Source organism: Lottia gigantea, assembly GCF_000327385.1.
Source record: "Lottia gigantea unplaced genomic scaffold LOTGIsca_65, whole genome shotgun sequence".
NCBI lineage: Eukaryota > Metazoa > Mollusca > Gastropoda > Lottiidae > Lottia > Lottia gigantea.
The window spans coordinates 615529-641532 of record NW_008710211.1 but is presented as its reverse complement, the minus strand read 5'-3'; the positions used below and the strand labels follow the sequence as shown (position 1 = coordinate 641532).

General features: G+C 38.2%; 3 protein-coding genes across 3 annotated transcripts; all 3 read left to right on the top strand.

The window, feature by feature from the left end:
* Positions 1 to 1342: 1342 nt before the first annotated feature.
* LOTGIDRAFT_129428 (hypothetical protein) lies at positions 1343 to 3245 on the top strand (the record flags this gene model as incomplete). Its single annotated transcript, XM_009064791.1, has 2 exons — positions 1343 to 1473; positions 2846 to 3245. Coding segments are annotated over 2 exons (531 nt in total), but the record flags the coding sequence as incomplete, so codon positions are not given.
* Positions 3246 to 13165: 9920 nt separating this feature from the next.
* Positions 13166 to 17046, top strand: LOTGIDRAFT_95655 (hypothetical protein; the record flags this gene model as incomplete). The annotated part of the gene is made up of 2 exons (XM_009064790.1): positions 13166 to 13284; positions 16620 to 17046. Coding segments are annotated over 2 exons (546 nt in total), but the record flags the coding sequence as incomplete, so codon positions are not given.
* Positions 17047 to 25409: 8363 nt separating this feature from the next.
* On the top strand, positions 25410 to 25604 carry LOTGIDRAFT_129525 (hypothetical protein; the record flags this gene model as incomplete). Its single annotated transcript, XM_009064789.1, has 1 exon — positions 25410 to 25604. A coding segment is annotated over one exon (195 nt), but the record flags the coding sequence as incomplete, so codon positions are not given.
* Positions 25605 to 26004: the final 400 nt, after the last annotated feature.

The window sequence follows — 26004 nt, the reverse complement described above, 5'->3', positions numbered from 1 at the left end:
TGCGACCTCTGCAACTTCGGCTACAAGTGCAACCTCAGCAACTTCAGCTACAAGCGCAACATCGGCTACATCAGCAACATCAGCTACTAGTGCTACCTCAGCGACATCAGCTACCAGTGCGACTTCTGCAACTTCGGCTACAAGTGCGACCTCAGCAACATCAGCCACAAGTGCGACCTCAGCAACTTCAGCTACAAGCGCAACATCGGCTACCTCAGCAACATCAGCTACTAGTGCTACCTCAGCGACATCAGCTACCAGTGCGACCTCTGCAACTTCGGCTACTAGTGCGACCTCAGCAACATCGGCTACAAGCGCAACCTCGGCAACATCAGCTACTAGTGCTACCTCAGCAACATCAGCTACCAGTGCGACCTCTGCAACATCGGCTACAAGCGCAACCTCGGCAACTTCAGCTACAAGCGCAACATCGGCTACATCAGCAACATCAGCTACTAGTGCGACCTCAGCAACATCAGCTACAAGCGCAACTTCGGCAACATCAGCTACAAGCGCAACCTCGGCAACTTCAGCTACAAGCGCAACATCGGCTACATCAGCAACATCAGCTACTAGTGCAACCTCAGCAACATCAGCTACTAGTGCGACCTCAGCCACATCTGCAACAAGTGCAACCTCTGCCACATCAGCTACTAGTGCAACATCGGCAACATCAGCTACTAGTGCAACATCGGCAACATCAGCGACAAGTGTAACATCGGCAACATCAGCTACAAGCGCAACCTCTGCAACATCAGCTACAAGCGCAACCTCTGCAACCTCTGCAACATCAGCTACAAGCGCAACATCGCCAACCTCGGCAACATCAGCTACAAGCGCAACCTCTGCAACATCAGCTACAAGCGCAACATCGGCTACCTCAGCAACTTCAGCGACAAGCGCAACATCGCCAACCTCTGCAACATCGGCTACAAGTGCAACCTCAGCAACTTCGGCTACAAGTGCAACCTCAGCTACATCTGCTACAAGCGCAACTTCAGCAACTTCGGCTACAAGCGCAACTTCGGCAACATCAGCTACAAGCGCAACCTCACCAACATCAGCTACAAGTGCAACATCAGCTACAAGCGCAACTTCAGCAACTTCAGCTACAAGCGCAACCTCGGCAACTTCAGCTACAAGCGCAACATCGGCTACATCAGCAACATCAGCTACTAGTGCAACCTCAGCAACATCAGCTACAAGTGCAACCTCAGCAACATCAGCTACTAGTGCAACCTCAGCAACATCAGCTACAAGCGCAACCTCTGCTAATCCATATGCTGAATGTAAAGATACGTGTTCATCAAGTGATAGTGGAGACTTTCCACATTGTGGAGATTGCACCAAGTTTGTTCAATGCACCAATTCTCAGCGATACATTTTTGACTGTCCTACAGGATTAATATTTGATGCAGCCTCTAGAAAATGTTCTTATGCCTATGAGTCCTATTGCGGAACATCAACTACAGTGTACACTGGCCCCACGAGTGCTACAAGTGCTACAAGTGCTGTTTCTATAACCAGTGAACAACCAACGCCTAATCCGTATGAAAACTGTATTTTTGTCAGTAAATGCACTGATGTTTACACCTTGCCAGGTAATTACCCAAATTGTGCAAGTTGTAATGGATACGTTTCTTGTGTAGGAGGACAGGGATATGAGCGTTCTTGTCCGTCTGGTCAAGGCTTTGATTATCTGACCGGTATCTGCTCATATACTGCAGATGCCCAATGTGCAACGTCAGCAACTTCTGCTACATCTGCGACATCGGCTACATCTGCAACTTCAGCCACAAGTGCAACATCTGCAACGTCTGCAACCTCAGCTACATCTGCAACAAGTCCAACGACAAGTGCGACCTCTGCAACATCTGCTACATCTGCAACCTCGGCGACATCTGCCACATCAGCGACAAGTGCGACCTCAGCAACATCTGCTACATCTGCGACATCGGCCACATCTGCTACAAGTGCAACATCAGCAACAAGTGCAACATCAGCCACAAGTGCAACATCAGCAACTAGTGCGACATCAGCAACATCAGCGACAAGTGCAACATCTGCAACGTCTGCAACATCAGCTACTAGTGCGACATCAGCAACATCTGCAACAAGTGCAACATCGGCTACGTCTGCAACATCAGCTACTAGTGCGACGTCAGCAACATCTGCAACAAGTGCAACACTACGCTGCAACATCGGCTACGTCTGCAACATCGGCTACTAGTGCGACAAGTGCAACATCGGCAACGTCTGCAACATCAGCTACTAGTGCGACATCGGCAACATCTGCAACAAGTGCAACATCGGCTACGTCTGCGACATCAGCTACTAGTGCGACCTCAGCTACATCGGCTACAAGTGCAACATCAGCAACATCAGCGACAAGCGCAACGTCGGCGACATCTGCAACATCAGCTACTAGTGCAACCTCAGCAACATCAGCGACAAGTGCAACATCAGCAACCTCAGCGACAAGTGCAACATCTGCAACGTCTGCAACATCAGCTACTAGTGCAACCTCAGCAACATCAGCGACAAGTGCAACATCGGCAACATCAGCAACGAGTGCGACATCAGCTACTAGTGCGACCTCAGCAACATCTGCGACAAGTGCAACATCGGCTACGTCCCCGACATCAGCTACTAGTGCAACATCAGCAACCTCAGCGACAAGCGCAACATCGGCTACGTCTGCAACATCAGCTACTAGTGCAACATCAGCGACCTCAGCGACAAGCGCAACATCGGCTACAAGTGCTACCTCCGCTACCTCTGCGACATCAGCTACAAGTATGACTAGTCCAACTTATATCTGGGATGAATGCACGACGTCTTGTAGTGGTAAACCGTATGGTTTATATGCACATTGTGGAGATTGCTCTAAATTTGTCAAATGCTACCTGGGTACTCTCTCCACATTCGACTGCTTGCCGAATTTGTATTATAACGCTGCAGTAGGACAATGTGACTATGTCCAGAACGCAGTATGTAGAACCTCTCCCTACACGGGACCCACATCTGCAACAAGCCCAACTTCACCGTCTGGACTTAATCCATTGTGTATCACAAGCTGTGAGGGTAAGAACACTGGAAATCATCCCGACTGTGATGATTGTACCCAGTATTTTACATGTGTAGGTAACACCAAATTTACAATGCCATGTCCATCAGGTACCAACTACGATACTAGTACTGGAGCCTGTGTTTTCCCTGCTGACGCTACGTGTGAAACTTGGTAAGGTTCTTTGACTTAACCTTTGTAGATTTGTCAACGTCGTTAGTTCGATTTGTCATATCTCGCCAGTCGATTGGATTCAAACCTTACATGGTCGATTGCATAAGAAAGCATTCCTCTTATTTTTTTAACGCCTAAATTATTTTTTCAAATCTTATATTTTTCTATTGATATTTTTAATATAGATATTGTGTATACATAAATTACTTTGAATTAAATGAATATTGCATAACTTATGTTTATGAAATGAAATGAAATAAAATGTAGTTTTGAAGTCTATAGTATATAATCTGAAAGGTATAATAAAGTAGTCTAAATACTCGTCGGTAATGATGATGTTTTAGGCAACATTGTACATAGTTAAATAGGCACTTTCTTCGCAGTGTCATGGGAACGCTTTAATAGACAAGTTCGCCGTTTTCGGGAGTTGACTTGTATCCTGGATATAAGTAAATAGTCTTCATAAGTACTAGAAATGTTCGAAAATCGAAAAATTCCTTCAAATATTTTAGTCGCAGTGTCACGAAAAAGATACATTTATAGTGAAAACGCTCAAATTTGTGTGAACTTTTAACTGCGAGTTAACCAAGCATAGTTTTACATTTCTATGTGAAGCACATGTCGCGCGGATTATGTCGGAGCGGACTTGAACTTTAGGCGATCAGTGAATTAGTACTATTCTGAAAAGACGAAAATCCAACGCACTGGCTATGTGCACCGTCACGATGCGTGTTCTCTTTGGCTGCTAACAACGGTACGGATAAAGTTAGGACACAATAGGCGCGCTAGATTTTTGTTTTTTCAAAGCGTGAAGTCATTTTAATTTTGATTGTCAAAAATGATATTAAGTGACTTTGTTAGGGTTAGGAAGGGAAGGCCATATGTTTTTTTCAATGCCCATTGCTGTACCGTTGCGGTACGAATAGCCACGACCAAAATCCAGTATGATTTAAACCGTACATATACAATATAGACAAGCATTGCTTCTTACACATTGGTGGTAAATGCAATTGGGTGCATTTATACCTCTTTACATGTACACGTTACCTCAACTTCATATCAAATGTTCGGCCATCTTAGTTAATCTAGATAAGGGAAAGTGCATATTCTTATACATGTTCTATTTTATTCTGGCATTTCCATCAGCATCAGAATAGTCAATTCTGAAGGGGAATCTTTAACCTTCTTGACTATTGACCATCACAATGTGATCCATCTTCACGGTGATCAAGGCATTTCAAACTAATACCTTGACTACAATAGCCACCTTTTTTGTATCATGGAATGCAGCGATTAAATTTGATTGTCTATGTAATGGTTTGATTTGATTATACGGTAGTGAATACAGCCAATCAGAGCCCTCGAAAGAAAGACTGTAAACATCATTGCTTACTTATTACATACTTTCTTGTCGAGAGCTCAGATTCGCTGTATTCATTACCGTATAATCCAATCAAATCATTGCATTTAGAAACTTCCGTGATACAAGAACAGTTGCTATTATAGTCAAGGTGTAGGTTCGAATAGCTTGACAATGTGAAGAAGGCATGCCTATTAAATCTGTATTCGTATATCAACATTAAGTGAATGGTGAAAGATCTACGGTGGCTCGCTAACTAAAAGTTTCAGGTCCAGCGCATGGATGGGTTTGTGGTTTTGTTCGATTTAAAACCAGTTCTCCTTTAACATTGATACTGGTTAAGCTCAGTCGGATAGCTCAGTGGTTAGCGAATTGTATCGTCGTACCCTAGGCAATGAGGTGCCGTGGGTTCGAATCCGTCTGCGCCTGCGCTTCCGAAAGTCAGCGTTGACTTTCTCCCCCTATTATCTCTATTGGAAGACAAACGTAGACAAACGAAGGATAAAAAAAAACTATGACTGTTCATAACGTGGTTTACATTTATTGATTTAACTATTTTTCTAAATCAAATATTGAACAAAGATGTTCACAATTGTCAGAATCCTTTTCCTTTAAAAACGTTCAAATAAAACATTCGAATCATATTCTAATCAAGATTTGGCAATAGAAGCGACTGGGCGCCTTCCGTTCGAAACAACACACTGTTTGACATTTTGTATTTTTATATTTTAAGATATGATAGGAAGGTAAAGTTCATGTCATGCCGAGCTCGAGAATGTCTTCTAGTCGGTTTCTACCTTTCACAACCCAGGGATAGATAGTGACCTTTGTTATTTTACGGGGGGCATACAATAGGAAAGTCGCACTGTGTGCCCTAGGTAGATCATTCTTATAGATTGTAAAGAGGTTTTCTAAAATTTGTATGTGTATTAGGGACACTGTTAGCATCAACTAGCACCGTTCCAATGTTCGAATAGACTTCTGTGGTTCCTGAAACTCTTGCAAATGGCTGCTATCAGTGTCCCAAATACACATAAAAATATAAGAACTTCTCTTCACAATCCCTTTAAATCCGTCGCTCATTCTTGGACCAAGCTAATGCAAAAATAGCAGACACACATTTCCTCTTTTATTCTGTTTGTCAGGGAATAGTCATGGAACTGAAATCAAAGAATTTCATTCATGATTAAAACACAAGCACAAGCACAAGCGCTTTTTTGTAAAACATTTTCATAATCAAAAACCGTAAATTATACCTGAAAATATTTTTAAAATATGCTATTTATATCTATGTATCTTCTTGATCAAACTGAATTTGTTTTAAAAGGGTTAATTAAAAACGGAGAGTACTAATTGTTAATTAAGCAGTTTGACCTAGTTTCGGTGATTGGCTTTATAACGGCTCGTTATATTTAGCGGAAATCTTTAGAAAAGGTAGGAGACATATTTCTCTACAATTATGCGTTTATTTTACACAAATCCTTTCAGTATTTTTCTAACAGCTTGCAAAAAGCATAACAAACTTTAAAAGGTTATGTAGCCTTTTACGTAAAGTTTTGGCGTAAAAGATTAACGGCTGGATTTTTTTAGTTAAAAGTTTCAGATACGTTATGGGATAATTTCTATAGATTTTTGTACATAGTTTTCACAAATTTGAGCAGAAAAAAATTGTTGACCTACAAAAAAAGCGGAATGTCCCTTTAAGTGGGTTGGTGCCCCTCCCCGAGGATATTTTTCTTGACATAATATGCTCTCCTGCATTTTTTTATGGAGGTAAAGGCCCTTTTGGAAGTGGGGCCCTTGTAAATGATTCAGAGTAGTCCCGATGGTAGTTGAGCCACTGCACTCATTGTGTATTATGAGTTACGCCATTTATTTTCAAACCCTCCCGCCCCCCGTCTCCCCGCCCCTTATGACTAACAAACAAACACATAAGTCATCAATTAAACGTAAATTCAATTGCTCATAATGTCAGTAAAGCCCAGCCTTTTAAACTAATAAACATTTTCTTATTACAAACGTATTGTTCACTAAAATATTAATAAACGTTAAAATAACAAGATTTTACTGATCATAAGATGGCAGGAGTAGAGAGCATTTCTTAAACCTTCCTAGACAACCATCTTCTCAATGTCGAGCTAGTATAAACTCCGTCTACTACCTTAACATCGTTAGACACTTTTCTTGTATTACTGAAGTTTATAATGCATTTACATGAATTGTATTCTACCGAATACAGCCAATCAGTGCTGAAAATAATCGGCCTAGGCTTCTGGTTGAGAGTATTCGCTAGCGTACACTCCCTTGCATTCCTGAGGCAAAACAAATTTTCGTGATACAAGATAGGTGGCTATTGCAATCAGGGTATTAAAAGGCAGATTATAATAGCTTGACATTGTGAAGATGGTAAAAACAACATGTATGTCTATTTGGAGTTGCATCATGATAAGTTTCAATTGGACAAAAAACCATGCATCAGTATCAAACATTGATATAACGTTTGAGAGTAGACGAAACTGATACGGAGATTTTCTGTTGATGTTTGAAATTAATCTGAAGCAGGTTTATATTTTAAATAGTTTGATACTTTACTTCAATCTACTCTCTCGGGACAATCAGAAAATAGAAACTAAAAACATATTTATTCTACTTAGGTATATTATATTACTCAAAAACTCAGCTCAGGTGTGTCTTTTTTCTGTATGTCTGATTTCTTTAATTCTTAATTCATGATAACGGGCGGACACAACCAGACGAAATAAGATGTATCATGTCTAACTTCAGTCTGTCGGATCTTTTTGAAGATTAACTGCAGACATACGATATTTCTACAGACTAACTTGAGACCCGGTTATCATTCTATAGACTAGCTTCAGACCTGTTTTTCTTTCTACAGACTAGCTTCAGACCTGTTGTTCTTTCTACAGACTAACTTGAGACCCACTTATCATTCTATAGACTAGCTTCAGACCTGTTTTTCTTTCTACAGACTAGCTTCAGGCCTGTTGTTCTTTCTACAGACTAACTTGAGACCCGGTTATCATTCTATAGACTATCTTTAGACCTGTTCTCTCTACAGACTAACTTGAGAACTGTGTATCTTTCTATACAGTCTAACTTCAGACCTGGTAATCTTTCCAGGGGTCTATGCAAGGGGATCGTGAGAGTTGTACGACCCACTCAAATTCACAAAAGGTTCACATTTTTTTTAGACAACCGACAACTGTACTCGCGCCTCATCATGTGCTAGATGTTTTCCGGTCACGAGGCAACGCATGTTTATGTCGAAGCGTACACAAAAATCGTTTTTAAAACTGTTATTGCTATCTAGCTGTGGTTCAGGTAATCGGTTTTGAGGGAGTTGCGCCCATTTATCTAACTCGTACGCTCATTGGTCAAGTTAATATGAATATTAAGCAATGAACTGACCGAGGGTAGTAGAAGCTCTATGCTACAGAGAATAATGCTTGTATAACAAACTTAATAATATAGCACACAAGGTTTCAACATAATTAACATGTGTCGTTATCATCTGACAAGCTTCAGACCTGGTGATATTTCTATAGACGAAATTCAGACCTTCACATCTGGTGATATTTCTACAGACTAAATTCAGACCTTCAGACCTGGTGATATTTCTATAGACTAAATTCAGACTTTCAGACCTGGTGATATTTCTACAGACTAAATTTAGACTTTCAGACCTGGTGATATTTCTACAGACTAAATTCAGACCTTCAGACCTGGTGATATTTCTATAGACTAAATTCAGACTTTCAGACCTGGTGATATTTCTACAGACTAGCTTCAGACCTTCAGACCTGGTGATATTTCTACAGACTAAATTTAGACTTTCAGACCTGGTGATATTTCTACAGACTAAATTCAGACCTTCAGACCTGGTGATATTTCTACAGACTAAATCCAGACCTTCAGACCTGGTGATATTTCTACAGACTAAATTCAGACCTTCAGACCTGGTGATATTTCTACAGACTAAATTCAGACCTTCAGACCTGGTGATATTTCTACAGACTAGCTTCAGACTTTCAGTCCTGGTGATATTTCTACAGACTAAATTCAGATTTCAGATCTAGTGATATCTCTACTGACTAGCTTCAGACTTTCAGACCTGGTGATATTTCTACAGACTAAATTCAGATTTCAGACATGGTGATATTTCTACAGACTAAATTCAGATTTCAGACCTGGTGATATTTCTACAGACTAGCTTGACTTTCAAACCTAGTGATATTTCTACAGACTAGCTTCAGACTTTCAGACCTGGTGATATTTCTACAGACTAAATTCAGATTTCAGACCTGGTGATATTTCTACAGACTAGCTTCAGACCTTGTGATATTTCTACAGACTACCTGCAGTATTGAAATTATAATAAGTCAGTGCGACCTTAACAATTGATCAGCACTCAGACAAACCCTGTCGATCTTCCTCGAACAGCAGAGTGCTTGACCACATCATAACAGTTGTCTTTCTCTGATTATTGGCATAATGAAACCCCCTCCAAACCGCACTCTCAGTATATCATCATCCGCTCTAAACCGATATATTTGAATAGTCCTGATCGAATTACTATATAATCTACAGTGGGGAGCCCTCAATAACCTGGTGCCCCTTTTAAACCACAATCCGACATCTAAATAGGGTCACGAAGTTGTTAATCAATAGTTAATGTATCCATTTACAGCAGGGTCTTCTAGAATAATGAGTAAGACCTATACTTGGGAGATATGCCACATGTGTGGGTTCCCATATAATTTGGTCCAGACTAACAGTCCATTTGGTTCCAATTAGACGATAAGGATAGATATTTCAAGCTTCATGCATGTTACCTCGGTATCTATAACATGCATAGTGATAATATTCAAGGGTAAAGCATGTTTTTCTGGTAGGAGGAACATATCTTTATAGACAAACTAGATCGTTTGAACTTTACCGTGGTTGCTAAAACATCCAATTAGTAGCAGGAACATGTTGGGGTCAACGCCTGCAGGTGGTTGTGAAGAAACTAGGAGCTACAACTTTAGCTAAGATGCGTTTTGAAATAACAGGAATTTCAGGTGTCGTGAGGAATTTTACCTCGATATTTCAGCTGAAATATCACAAACCTTTCAATTCATAATGTCATACAAGAAGCTTTCTGAGGAAATGTAGCGTTTGCCCCTTGAATGAATCGAACTGTTTGAAAGTTTACTTCTTATTTCCGATATTCAGACTGTTCATAGTTGAATATTGCCCACTTCCATAATCACTAATTGAGGAGTTATCAACAGTGGCGTGTCTATGTATCACTATGAAGAAGGACCTAGCATGGGCCACAGAAATGTGAAGGGGGAACTAGCTCCACACTTTGGCGGCAAAATTTCCTAAACATCGTAACTTATAAGGCAGAATGAGTGCAGTTGCTCAAAGTACCATAGGGACTGATTTGAACCAATCACACAGGCCACACTCCTAAGGGGGCCCCCACCTCCGGAAAAAAAAGCAGGAGAGCATCTAATCTTTAGTTATGGTACCTGGTAAGTCCAAATTGTCGACCAAGTTTGAGAATTTTAAATTAAGAGCCATTCTAAGAGGTAGTTTTCCTTTAAATTGAACATCCTGATTCTATCTAGATTTTCGACAAGTAGACTGAAGAGTGTATAACAGTTTGATGCTATCTACGACCGACGTTTATTATGGAATCAGCAGTTTAAAAAGATAAGCACTAAAAACAAACCGTTACTTTGTATGTCTTTGATATGATGACTACATCGTTTATTAACTGGAAGAAGGGAAAATAATGTAGGGTATCGGTATGATATACAGAGTGATATACAGTGGCTGAAAACGACTCGTCCTTTCCTGACTAACAGAGATCGGACGCCTTCGACTTATTCACATATAGCGGATGTAAAGATCTAAAATGAAAAAAATCGGCCATTATCTACAAGATAGACCGAAACATCTGTTTATATTCCAGCTTCTGATAGCTAATTTGAAAATTGCCAAATGTCAGTGGTTGGGATAGAGGCAGATGTTTCGGATTAATTGCTAATGTGCGTTATAATGGCTTTACAGTGTAATTTAGATGAATTGATAACTTTAAGTGTTAATATCTATGTTTATACAGATTTCTAGTGTGAACTGCTTTTCAACAGCTTTGATTTTTAAAACAAGTTGCAAAACAAAGACGTCTTATTACTTAATTAAGTTATTATCTTAATGATTATTCGGAAATTCTCGACCGTTTCGATAAAACTGAATCTGTCCCGGTAATGAATGGTGATTTCGTTGTGTCGTCTTAAGCGAGACTCGTTACTATATTCAGTCGCCCAAATTTTCAGTTGCCACGCCACGCTTTAAGTCTTACTAGTATTATTTAATACCACACTGTTTGCAATTCTGATAACTTAATAATATATTAAATATATATTTCCGACGCCCTTCGAATTGCTATTATACACATCATTAAGCAATTCTGTTAGAAGATATAGTGATATGGCTTTTTGTTAAAGGTATACTATTTCTTAGAATGACCAAAAAGTTGAATTTTTAACCTTAGTTGAAGGAGCACCTTTACTATCCGTTCGACCAATCATACTTTAGTTTCAGAAACAGGAATTTGTTTAGATTTCATAATCAGTAATAGTGTTCACAGCTCTTTGTCGAAATTTGAGCCTTCAAATCCATGTGTATCCATAGTTATTTCCGTTTGAAAGTTAAAAATCCCACACGAATTTTAGGTATATATAGGTATATTTTAAGGGATAATGCGATTTTCGTGCGTTTTAGTACTTCTTAATATTAAAGCACAATAAAGACCCAAATCAATCCCCGTAAATGTCGACAGTTCCCCCTTTAAGTAATGCTTGGTAGCATGTTCCAATAATTTTTTAGTTTGATGGGTATACGGTCTTATATAGAGATCCTATTCTTTTGTCATGGCATCTGCAACTGGTAGTTACAACTAATGAATATGACTACTTGTTGACCAAGTTTGAAACTTAAAATTTTGTTAAATAACGTGCTTTTTTCACATGAATATTATTGTTGTGTGGACTATCAGTCGCTGATTATTGCCTGGAGGTGTTCTAATATGCCCTGTGTCACTTGCAACATCCACAACACTGTTAATTGTAATAAAGCATTATATTATTCTACTCACAGTAACTTAAACTTAAACTGAAGATTCTTTTCGTTTAATAAGTCAACCGCTCTAACCTAATGTAAATTTGGGTGTATTAACCATATACTTACTGTAGACCGATATCCTATGATATTTCTTTTAGAACTAGAATTTAGCCAAAATTTAAAAACTAACAATAGACTTTTAAACTCAATGAAATCTAAACTCACTTGACAAGCGGGTAATAAAAACTGCCAATTACAGTCTGAGAATTACTGTTCATTATTTTACTGAAGAAAATAAAAACCAGTGTTAAGACACAGTGTTAAATTAACAGTGTTATTTTAAGGTTTTTATTGAGATTTTATCATCAAATTTATCAGTAAAACAAAGTGTTTAGAGTTGAAAAACTTGAGTCTTCACTTGTCATTTAGATAAGGATTCATTACGATAGAATATATAGGTTTAGAGAAGGGTGTGTGTGCCAGCTCCATAAAGGCAGGAATTTAGACACAATCTTTTCTTTCTTTTTTAAAGGCACAGAGTCGTCATCCGTTTGAGCAATTGTACTTTAGTTTTTTCTTTATGATATTGTTTTGCTAAGCTAGTCAGTAATAAAGTATAAAGTTCACAGAACCTCGTCGAAACTTTAGCCTTCAAATCCATCTGAGTCTAGAACTAAATGCGTTTGATTGTTAAAATGATGACTCGTCATTGCTGTCATTGTTGTCTACGTCATCATCTAACTGCACCGGTTCACATAACATTTAAACATTTGGCGTAGATTAGAATCCAAGGCTATTTGCATTACGCCAATGTTTCAATGTCTTAACAAATAGTAAGTCCGCTTGATGAACTGACCGAAGGCACGAGTTGCACCCCTCATTTAATTATTATTCATTGTTTTTCCAAGGCTGAAATGTGCAGATAACGTTGTTATAACTATTTTAATTATCTTCTTACCCTAAGGAAACGTCGTAAGCGAAATAGTTAGCCTGATAATGAACATATATATTATTACCTATGGAGTAATGTTGGTTTTTATCAACCAGCAATCAGGTATTTATGACAATCAAGACAACAAAAGCCCCAGGAAAAATGAATTTATGGATAAAAAGAGAATGTTTATTATTCTCATTCATTTAGATACATCATGGTCGGACTAAACAAGCTGCCCTTGTGGTGGGCTACAGTGATATTAATACTACTGAATCGGGTTTCTCTGTCAAATTCTGCTACCAGCCCGACTTCAGCTACAAGTGCAACTTCGGCAACATCCGCTACCAGTGCGACCTCGGCAACATCAGCTACCAGTGCGACCTCGGCAACATCAGCTACCAGTGCGACCTCAGCAACATCAGCTACAAGCGCAACCTCTGCTAATCCATATGCTGAATGTAAAGATACGTGTTCATCAAGTGATAGTGGAGACTTTCCGCATTGTGGAGATTGTACCAAGTTTGTTCAATGCACCAATTCTCAACGATACATTTTTGACTGTCCTACAGGATTAATATTTGATGCAGCCTATAGAAAATGTTCTTATGCCTATGAGTCCTATTGCGGAACATCAACTACAGTGTACACTGGCCCCACGAGTGCTACAAGTGCTACAAGTGCTGTTTCTATAACCAGTGAACAACCAACTCCTAATCCGTATGAAAACTGTATTTTTGTCAGTAAATGCACTGATGTTTACACCTTGCCAGGTAATTACCCAAATTGTGCAAGTTGTAATGGATACGTTTCTTGTGTAGGAGGACAGGGATATGAGCGTTCTTGTCCGTCTGATCAAGGCTTTGATTATCTGACTCATACACTGCAGATGCCCAATGTGCTACGTCAGCAACTTCTGCTACATCTGCAACGTCTGCAACATCAGCTACTAGTGTGACATCAGCAACATCAGCAACATCAGCGACAAGTGCAACATCGGCGACTTCTGCGACATCAGCTACAACAAGCGCAACATCTGCTACGTCTGCAACATCAGCTACTAGTGCGACATCAGCAACATCTGCGACAAGCGCGACATCTGCTACTAGTGCGACATCAGCAACATCAGCTACAAGCGCCACATCGGCTACCTCAGCAACATCAGCAACAAGTGTAACATCTGCGACATCAGCTACAAGCGCAACATCAGCTACAAGCGCAACATCAGCTACAAGTGCAACATCGGCGACATCAGCTACAAGCGCAACATCAGCTACAAGTGCAACATCAGCTACAAGCGCGACATCGGCTACCTCGGCAACATCAGCTACAAGCGCAACATCGGCAACATCAGCTACAAGCGACACATCGGCTACCTCAGCAACATCAGCAACAAGTGCAACATCAGCTACATCAGCTACAAGCGCAACATCAGCTACAAGCGCTACATCAGCTACAAGTGCAACATCAGCGACATCAGCTACAAGCGCAACCTCAGCCACAAGTGCAACATCAGCGACATCAGCTACAAGCGCAACCTCAGCTACAAGTGCAACATCAGCGACATCAGCTACAAGCGCAACCTCAGCAACATCAGCTACAAGTGCAACTTCAGCTACAAGCGCAACATCAGCTACAAGTGCAACCTCGGCTACCTCAGCAACATCAGCTACCAGTGCAACCTCTGCAACTTCGGCTACAAGTGCGACCTCAGCAACATCAGCTACAAGTGCGACCTCAGCAACATCAGCTACAAGCGCAACATCAGCGACAAGTGCAACCTCAGCTACTTCTGCAACATCAGCTACTTCTGCAACATCAGCTACAAGCGCAACTTCAGCAACATCAGCTACAAGTGCAACTTCAGCTACAAGCGCAACATCAGCTACAAGTGCAACCTCGGCTACCTCAGCAACATCAGCTACTAGTGCGACCTCTGCAACATCGGCTACGTCTGCGACATCAGCTACTAGTGCAACCTCAGCAACATCAGCGACAAGTGCAACATCTGCCACCTCTGCAACATCGGTTACCAGTGCGACCTCAGCAACATCTGCCACAAGTGCAACATCAGCTACAAGTGCAACATCGGCTACGTCTGCGACATCAGCTACTAGTGCGACCTCAGCAACATCTGCTACAAGTGCTACATCGGCAACATCAGCTACTAGTGCTACATCAGCAACATCAGCTACAAGTGCTACATCAGCAACATCAGCGACAAGTGCAACATCTGCTACTTCCGTGACATCAGCTACTAGTGCGACATCACCTACGTCTGCGACAAGTGCAACATCGGCAACATCTGCAACATCAGCAACATCAGCTACTAGTGCAACATCAGCAACATCAGCGACTAGTGCAACATCTGCTACCTCTGCAACATCGGCTACTAGTCCAACCTCGGCAACATCAGCTACAAGTGCGACATCGGCAACATCAGCTACAAGTGCGACATCTGCTACAAGTGCAACCTCTGCTACCTCTGCAACATCGGCTACTAGTGCAACCTCAGAAACATCGGTTACATCTGCAACCTCGGCAACATCGGCTACTTCTGCGACATCAGCAACTAGTGCGACCTCCGCAACATCTGCGACAAGTGCAACATCGGCTACTAGTGCAACATCAGCTACTAGTGCGACCTCAGCAACGTCAGCTACAAGCGCAACATCAGCGACATCGGCTACGTCTGCTACATCAGCAACTAGTGCGACCTCTGCAACATCAGCTACAAGTGCAACATCTGCTACTTCTGCAACATCGGCTACTAGTGCAACTTCTGCAACATCTGTGACTAGTGCGACCTCAGCTACATCAGCGACTTCAGCCACAAGTGCAACATCGGCTACTAGTGCAACCTCAGCAACATCGGCTACGTCTGCGACATCAGCAACTAGTGCGACTTCAGCTACATCAGCGACTTCAGCCACAAGTGCAACATCGGCTACTAGTGCAACCTCAGCAACATCGCCTACGTCTGCGACATCAGCAACTAGTGCGACCTCAGCAACATCTGCGACAAGTGCAACATCAGCTACTAGTGCGACCTCAGAAACATCGGCTACTAGTGCAACATCAGCGACATCGGCTACGTCTGCTACATCAGAAACAAGTGCCACATCAGCTACTAGTGCGACCTCAGCAACATCAGCGACAAGTGCAACATCTGCAACATCAGCTACGTCTGCTACATCAGAAACAAGTGCGACCTCAGCAACATCAGCAACGAGTGCGACATCTGCAACATCAGCTACGTCTGCTACATCAGAAACAAGTGCGACCTCAGCAACATCAGCAACGAGTGCGACATCAGCTACTAGTGCGACCTCAGCAACATCAGCGACAAGTGCAACATCTGCAACATCAGCTACGTCTGCTACATCAGAAACAAGTGCGACCTCAGCAACATCAGCAACGAGTGCGACATCTGCAACATCAGCTACGTCTGCTACATCAGCTACTAGTGCGACCTCAGCAACATCAGCAACGAGTGCGACATCAGCTACTAGTGCAACCTCAGCAACATCAGCTACTAGTGCAACCTCAGCGACATCAGCTACTAGTGCAACCTCAGCAACATCAGCTACTAGTGCAACCTCAGCGACATCAGCTACTAGTGCAACCTCAGCAACATCAGCGACAAGTGCAACATCTGCAACTTCAGCTACTAGTGCAACATCTGCAACATCAGCTACTAGTGCAACCTCAGCAACATCAGCGACCAGTGCAACATCGGCAACATCAGCAACGAGTGCTACATCAGCAACATCAGCTACAAGTGCAACATCGGCTACTAGTGCAACATCGGCTACTAGTGCAACCTCAGCAACATCAGCGACCAGTGCAACATCGGCTACTAGTGCAACCTCAGCAACATCAGCGACAAGCGCGACATCTGCTACAAGTGCTACCTCCGCTACCTCTGCGACATCAGCTACAAGTATGACTAGTCCAACTTATATCTGGGATGAATGCACGACGTCTTGTAGTGGTAAACCGTATGGTTTGTATGCACATTGCGGAGATTGCTCTAAATTTGTCAAATGCTACCTGGGTACTCTGTCCACGTTCGACTGCTTGCCGAATTTGTATTATAACGCTGCAGTAGGACAATGTGACTATGTCCAGAACGCAGTATGTAGAACTTCTCCCTACACGGGACCCACATCTGCAACAAGCCCGACTTCACCGTCTGGACTTAATCCATTGTGTATCACAAGCTGTGAGGGTAAGAACACTGGAAATCATCCCGACTGTGATGATTGTACCCAGTATTTTACATGTGTAGGTAACACCAAATTTACAATGCCATGTCCATCAGGTACCAACTACGATACTAGTACTGGAGCCTGTGCTTTCCCTGCTGACGCCACGTGTGAAACTTGGTAAGGTTCTTCGATTGGATTCAAACCTTACATGGTCGATTGCACAAGAAAGCATCCCACTTATTTTTTTAACGCCTAAATTATGTTTTTGAAATCTTATATTTTTCTATCAATTTTTAATATAGATATTGCAATAATAAAACATATCAATTGATATAGAAACAGCACTGTTAAAATAGTGCTCAATACATCAATAGAAATACCACTGTTAAAATAGTGTTCAATACATCAATTGTAGAGCGATATAGAAATACCACTGTTAATATAGTGCCCAATACATCAATTGAAGAGCGATATAGAAATACCACTGTTAAAATAGTGCTCAATACATCTATTGTAGAGAGATATAGAAATACCACTGTTAAAATAGTGCCCAATACCTCAATTGTAAAGCGATATAGAAATTCCACTGTTAATATAGTGCTCAATATATCAATTGTAGATGAATATAGAAATACCAGTGTTAAAATAGTGCTCAATACATCAATTGTAGAGTGATATAGAAATACCACTGTTAAAATAGTACTCAACACATCAATTGTAGAACGATATAGAAATACTACTGTTAAAATAGTACTCAATACATCAATTGTAGAGTGATATAGAAATACCACTGTTAAAATAGTGCTCAATACATCAATTGTAGAATGATATAGAAATACCATTGTTAAAATGGTGCTCAATACATCAATTGTAGAGAGATATAGAAATACCACTGTTAAAATAGTGTTCAATACATCAATTATAGAGCAATATAGAAACAGCACTGTTAAAATAGTGCTCAATATATCAATTGTAAAGCGATATAGAAATACCACTGTTAATATAGTGCTCAATATATCAATTGTAGATGAATATAGAAATACCAGTGTTAAAATAGTGCTCAATACATCAATTGTAGAGTGATATAGAAATACCACTGTTAAAATAGTGCTCAATACATCAAAAGAAATACCACTGTTAAAATAGTTCTCAACACATCAATTGTAGAGCGATATAGAAATAGCACTGTTAAAATAGTGTTCAATACATCAATTGTAAAGCGATATAGAAATACCACTGTTAAAATAGTGCTTAATACATCAATTGTAGAGCGATATAGAAATACCACTGTTAAAATAGTACTCAATACATCAATTATATAGTGATATAGAAATACCACTGTTAAAATAGTACTCAATACATCAATTATATAGTGATATAGAAATACCACTGTTAAAATAGTACTCAATACATCAATTATATAGTGATATAGAAATACCACTGTTAAAATAGTACTCAATACATCAATTATATAGTGATATAGAAATACCACTGTTAAAATAGTTCTCAATACATCAATTGTAGAGTGATATAGAAATACCACTGTTAAAATAGTGCTCAATACATCAATTGTAGAGCGATATAGAAATATCACTGTTAAAATAGTGCCCAATACATCAATTGTAGAGTGATATAGAAATATCACTGTTAAAATAGTGCTCAATACATCAATTGTAGAGCGATATAGAAATATCACTGTTAAAATAGTGCCCAATACATCAATTGTAGAGCGATATAGAAATACCACTGTTAAAATAGTTCTCAATACATCAATTGTAGAGCGATATAGAAATACCACTGTTAAAATAGTACTCAATACATCAATTATAGAGTGATATAGAAATACCACTGTTAATTTAGTGATCAATATATCAATTGTAGAGCGATATAGAAATACCACTGTTAAAATAGTGCTCAATACATCAATTATAGAGCGATATAGAAATACTACTGTTAAAATAGTGCTCAATACATCAATTGTAGAGCTATATAGAAATACCACTGTTAAAATAGTGCTCAATACACCAATTGTAGAGCTATATAGAAATACCACTGTTAAAATAGTGCTCAATACACCAATTATAGAGCGATATAGAAATACCACTGTTAAAATAGTACTCAATACATCAATTATAGAGCGATATAGAAATAAAACTTGAATCATGTTGTATGTTTTAATATTTCTAATATAGAATACTGATATTATGTATTCAGAAATTACTTGTAAATGAATATTGTATAGTGTATAGTGTATGAATTGAAATAAAATGTAGTTTTGAAGTCTATTGTATACTCGTTAGCCCGTTAAAACTATCATGAGATGGTTATGATGGTTTTATACGCAACTAAATTCCTTTACAGCCGGCAACATTTAGGACTCATCTCCTCTTTGATTTTCTGTCCTCTTCTCGCACTTAGTGCAGTGAAATTTGCTCAGGCGACCACCTGCAATGTGCGACCTCACTTAAAGATGGGTTCCCTTATTTTTATTTATGAAAATGCTTATGTTCATATGAATAGAAAGTAGAGGTGCTCTAATGACCAGTTTGTCTCACATGTCAATAATTAATTCATAATTAGCTAAATTAGAAGTTAATTACCAGCAGAATTCCATTTAGTGACCGATCAAGAATGGTCAAAAAGTATTTTTTTGTTTATCCAAATTGTACATACAAGGACATTTATGATTGGTTAAAATTTCCTAATTATAAGCAATAAAAACATAATGATATGATTAAGAATACATGATAATTCATTAGAAACACCAATTGGTTAATTTGACACTAAAAAATAAGGAAACCCATCTTTAAGTTTCCTTTTTCAACATAATTAACGACTCTATCAGTCAGTTGTACATCTCAATAAAATCTGTTCGATGTTGTGAATATGGCTCTGTGCTAAACATCGTCCTTTTTATATCAATAAACATTATTAGTTATGTGACCTTACAGAAGCTGATGGCCTGTAAGATAGGCGTTTCACAGTTTCATAAGATGAATATTCCATGTGTCGCAAACAACGTCCAACACAATATTAATACCGTTAATGGTGCTTTACTCATAACTTAAATCGAATTTACTACCCTTTTCTCTGATAAGTCAGGCACTTTAATAAATTATTTATTGCAGACTGGGATGTATTAAACAATCAGGCCCCCGTTTTACTAAGGTGCGTAAAAGTCTATCTGAAACGAGGGCCTGGATTTTTGTAATGGAAAAGAACCCCAAGAACTTAGCCAAAAAATTAAAACTAATTATAGACTTTAAAACCACTGACATCTAAACTCACTTGACAAGCGGGTAATAAAAACTGCCAATTACAGCCTGAGAATTACTGTTCATTATTTTACTGAAGAAAATAAAAACCAGTGTTAAGACACAGTGTTAAATTAACAGTGTTATTTTAAGGTTTTTATTGAGATTTTATCATCAAATTTATCAGTAAAACAAAGTGTTTAGAGTTGAAAAACTTGAGTCTTCACTTGTCATTTAGATAAGGATTCATTACGATAGAATATATAGGTTTAAAGTAGGGTGTGTGTCAGTTCCATAAAGGCAGGAATTTAGACTTTTCACCCATTGTTCAAGAACACATGGGTTTTGTTAACATTGTAAAGTCGATTTTGATATTACTATTAAATATACTATCAAATCGTTCGTATTTAAATTCATTTGGTAATAAAATGTTTAAAAACAACCTAACAATGATTTAACATTCAAAAATATACCCTGGAAATCGACACACATTTAAACTGTAAAATATCTGAAAACGAACTTGTGTCGTGCAGAGTAAAACACCATACTGGTGTAAGACGGACCCGTAAAATTGCTCACAGACGCGATATAAATTAGATGCAGAGTTGACAAACCTTGTCGAATTAAATAGAAGCATATACTCTCTTGCATTCGCCAATTATATACGACCGATGTTAGCATGTTTTGTCTCAGATCCTGAAAAGCACGGTGCCATAAGTTGCCTCAGATGATGACGATATCCACCTCGGTTATTATTGTAAAAAGCTACACACCACACATCTTTTTGTATCAGATTCTGAACAGAAATAGTTTGCTGATTAACCTGTTTCGATATCGACAAAATGAAATAAAATGAAAGGAGTGTTATGTCTTACTTTTCTGCACCTTATCGGCCTAAGGAAGACCGGGAAACACCATGCAGGGTACAATGAAGGAAATTTTGCCAGGACCGCGGCATTAGCCTACTCCTTTTCGATTTCTAACTGGGGGTCTTTAACGTGCTCAGCCTGTAGCACACAGAGATTCAGTTTATCGTCCCATCCGAACGACTAGACGCTTTTTCTATTTTAGCCCATCCAACCAGCATTGCTGAAACCGGGTTGAAAAATCTGTGGTTGCAGGTGCTCTCGAAGATTGACTGGCTCTATCCTAAAGGAAATAATAATGTTATATTGTGAATATCTAGCCACTAGACGTCTTATAATTTCATATGATAAAATATAATGAAATGTTGTATTTAATCAGACGTTATCATAGTTTAATGAGATATGTTTATTATATAAAATAATAAGATGAATAAGAAGTTGGCAGTGGTTGTTATTGACAGAGATTACAAAATGATGCTTCTTGGAGATTAAAAATTAATGCCTCTTTCAGCTTTAAACAAAGTTTGTTCACCTTCTGTTGTGAAAATGGCAAGACTTTTTCCGGGAAATACAAATGAGACAATCAGTTCGCGTACAATTCAATAAATAAGGAAGAAATAATATCGGTCGGTTTATTTTATTATTTATTTTATGCGAGATCGAAAATTTGGAAATTATACACGAACCATTCTTTCATATCATATTGAAAAGCGGTATCTATAGCAGTTAGTGCAGAAAATATCTTGTTGAATATATCCCATCAAGCACTTTTTTGGAATTATGTGTATATCATTGAAAGATTTTTATTTTCCCTCAAAGAGAAGAAATAGTCAGTAAAGATGAAGAAAATATTAAACGAAATATAGTAAAATTGTGTATAACCATCTAAAAGTGATTGTAAATTTATTATGTGTATCGGAGACACTGATAGTATCAATTTGCATCATTTCAATTTTCAGTCAGACATCTGTAGTTCCTGCAATTCTACAAAAACTAAGTGTTTGATGACGTCACTACTCGCAAAATATATTTTATGACATATTGCTCTTCACGATTAGTGGCAGTACAATGTGTAGGTAGAAATATAGCGACAGAAATATCAAGGGAACCGGGGCATTTGTGAACACAATGAAAGAAATTTGAAACTGGGGAGGGGGGGTAGGAAGGACAGCCTCTCTCCCTGTAGAAACGAAAGTGGGTCTAAATTTGAAGACAGAGAGAATGGGCTACTGTGACGATGCCGAGGAATTTGAATTCTATCTTCAGACAAGTAGGTTTCATTTCTAACTACATGCATCAAGGTAGTTTTAAAGAATGTAACACGTGTATCTAATTAACAGGTAGATTTTATACAGGTGAATAAATCATAGTACCAATTCTTTTACATGCTTATACCAAATTTATCTTAGTTTGGACCACTTTTTAATTTTAGGTCTTATTCTCGAAGATTTAACTTAAGATAATTTTAGTGTTCCGGTCATCTGATTGATCAATCACTAAAATCTATTTTAAATTTAGTTTTGTTATCCACTTAGATTAATGTATGTCTTTAAATTTGAATTATATTTAGGTTAAGTATGAAGAATAAGGCGCCTGATCATATGGCTCCACTTAATCCCATTTTATTTGAATTGATGAAAATTGATCATGTTGAAAAATATGGCATTTAAATCTGATATAAAGTTTCGTATGCATTTTAAACATTTTCCAATTAATTTCGTAGTCCTGCGATTATGTTATGAAGAACCTTAAAAAGGTTCATCAAAATCATATAGCTGCTAAAAACGTGAAGAAAAAATATCTAATTCAACCAATACCATTCGAGGTTCTTCCTTTTCACTTGTAGGACACAGATTAAAAAGGGCCAGGCTGAAGACTTAAATTTTGAAATAATTGACCATTCGTGTGGATTTTATTACATAACTGCATAATATCTTACTCATAAGATACAAAAATAGATAAGAAATTTCATGGTATAATCGTATTTCCACTGCAGATTATTATTTTATAGTAGAAATAACAGTTGAACAGCTTTCTGTCGATGTACAGTTAGTGATTAGACGTTAAAGATACCAGCCGAGTTAGTTCGGTCTGATAAGGGTCGGCTTGTCGTCTATCAGATTATTAGGTAACTCGGGTAGGAGTCCTTTTCAACGCAGCAACAATATTTGCCTTCAGCCTAACCACTATCTTACTTTTCATAAAAAAAAAATCAAAAAATCTTTCTACAGACTAGACCATCTTGTAAGCTTTAACGGATTATCTCACTAGGATTTCGAGTTGACAAACGCATCTGAATAGTGAAATCATGTGTTTCTAAATGGCGAACATGATTTCTTTCGCCGGCGACGTCTAATTTCTCGAAGGGGTCTATGACTTTTTGTACATTAAACAGTAAATTACAGACGTATATCTAATGGATATAACAAACAGAATACCAATTCTCGTTGAAGTTGCCAATTCGTGTACATGTAGTTGTAATATATGCAGAGAGAATATCTTCGAGGGTGTATGTATATTTATTTGTCATGTATTGTAGTAAGCAATGATACGTCACCACAGGTCTATTCTAGTCAGGTATTTATCCATGCATTGCTAATAGAAAATACAGCTTACCGGTATAAAGCAGGGTTCCTCACTGTAGGCCTATCTTTTCATGTAATAATCCAACGTTATTCACAAATCAAATATAAACTGTTTTATATCATTACATATAAAAACTTCGAACTTTATCGCATTGTACTATAGATATAGAACGCCTATACAGGCATTTTAGATCTGGAGGTAGCACGAGAGATATCATGATGTGCGCATGTTTGTCTAGTATAATCCCTCTCAATGGCATCAAACAACTCAAAATAGATATTCAATGTATTTTGACGCGTGCACACACGTATACTGCACTATCATTTATAGCGGTATGAGAAGGGAAGATGTATTTTAAAAGGCACCAGCATAAAGACGTTGTTAGCGATACTGACTGAAGTTTTAACTCTCATCTTGGCGCCTACAAATAACACTTAACTAATACTGTGGCGATAGCCGGGTGAACACGACTGGGCACTTTTCAAAGGACAAAGATTAGATGCAAAGGAATTACATAAAAAATGCAATTTCTTTAAAATGTCAAACTATTACGACCTTCGGCTTATACCTTGATTACAATAACCACCTCTCATATATCACGGAAGTTTGTAAGTACATTGATTTGGTTGGATTGTGCACTAGCTAATACAGCCAATCGGAGGCCTCGACTTAAATTCTGTAAACACTACTCCATTACGAATACGGTCTGTCTGTCGACGGCTCTGATTGGCCGTATTTAAGGTCGTACAGTCCAATTAAATCATTGTTTACCGTGATACAAGAAAGGTGGTTATTACAGTCAAGGTATCAGTCGTAGTTCGTTACAGCTTGACACTCAAACTATACACGTTCTGTAAAGGGGGGAATGTTTTAACACTTCAATATTGTTGCCCGTATTCGTTTTAAAATTCACGTTCAACTGCAATTAAATAAGAAATGAAATGATAATTGATATTGAGCATAGACGTCAATGTCCTCCGGGCATTACTACTGCTTAGGTTGAATTCAAATTACAATAATGATATTGTCCAAAAATAGTCCATTACATCAATCGTAGAGCGTTATAGAAATACCACTGTTAAAATAGTGCTCAATACATCAATTGTAGAGCGATATAGAAATAAATAGTACTCAATACATCAATTATAGAGTGATATAGAAATACCACTGTTAAAATAGTGCTCAATACATCAATTGTAGAGCGATATAGAAATACCACTGTTAAAATAGTGCCCAATACATCAATTGTAGAGCGATATAGAAATATTACTGTTAAAATAGTACTCAATACATCAATTATAGAGTGATATAGAAATACCACTGTTAAAATAGTGCTCAATACATCAATTATAGAGTGATATAGAAATACCACTGTTAAAATAGTGCTCAATACATCAATTGTAGAGTGATATAGAAATACCACTGTTAAAATAGTGTCCAATACATCAATTGTAGAGTGATATAGGAATATTACTGTTAAAATAGTGCTCAATACATCAATTGTAGAGCGATATAGAAATATTACTGTTAAAATAGTACTCAATACATCAATTATAGAGTGATATAGAAATACCACTGTTAAAATAGTGCTCAATACATCAATTGTAGAGTGATATAGAAATACCACTGTTAAAATAGTGTCCAATACATCAATTGTAGAGTGATATAGGAATATTACTGTTAAAATAGTGCTCAATACATCAATCGTAGAGTGATATAGAAATACCACTGTTAAAATAGTGCCCAATACATCAATTATAGAGTGATATAGGAATATTACTGTTAAAATAGTGCTCAATACATCAATTGTAGAGTGATATAGGAATATTACTGTTAAAATAGTGCTCAATACATCAATTGTAGAGCGATATAGAAATACCACTGTTAAAATAATGCCCAATACATCAATTGTAGAGCGATATAGAAATACCACTGTTAAAATAGTGCTCAATACATCAATAGTAGAGCGATATAGAAATACCACTGTTAAAATAGTGCCCAATACATCAATTGTAGAGTGATATAGAAATACCACTGTTAAAATAGTGCCCAATACATCAATTGTAGAGCGATATAGAAATACCACTGTTAAAATAATGCCCAATACATCAATTGTAGAGCGATATAGAAATACCACTGTTAAAATAGTGTTCAATACATCAATTGTAGAGTGATATAGAAATATTACTGTTAAAATAGTGCTCAATACTTCAATTGTAGAGTGATATAGAAATACCACTGTTAAAATAGTGCCCAATACATCAATTGTAGGGCGATATAGAAATATCACTGTTAAAATAGTGCTCAATACATCAATTGTAGAGTGATATAGAAATACCACTGTTAAAATAGTGCCCAATACATCAATTGTAGAATGATATAGAAATACCACTGTTAAAATAGTGCCCAATACAACAATGT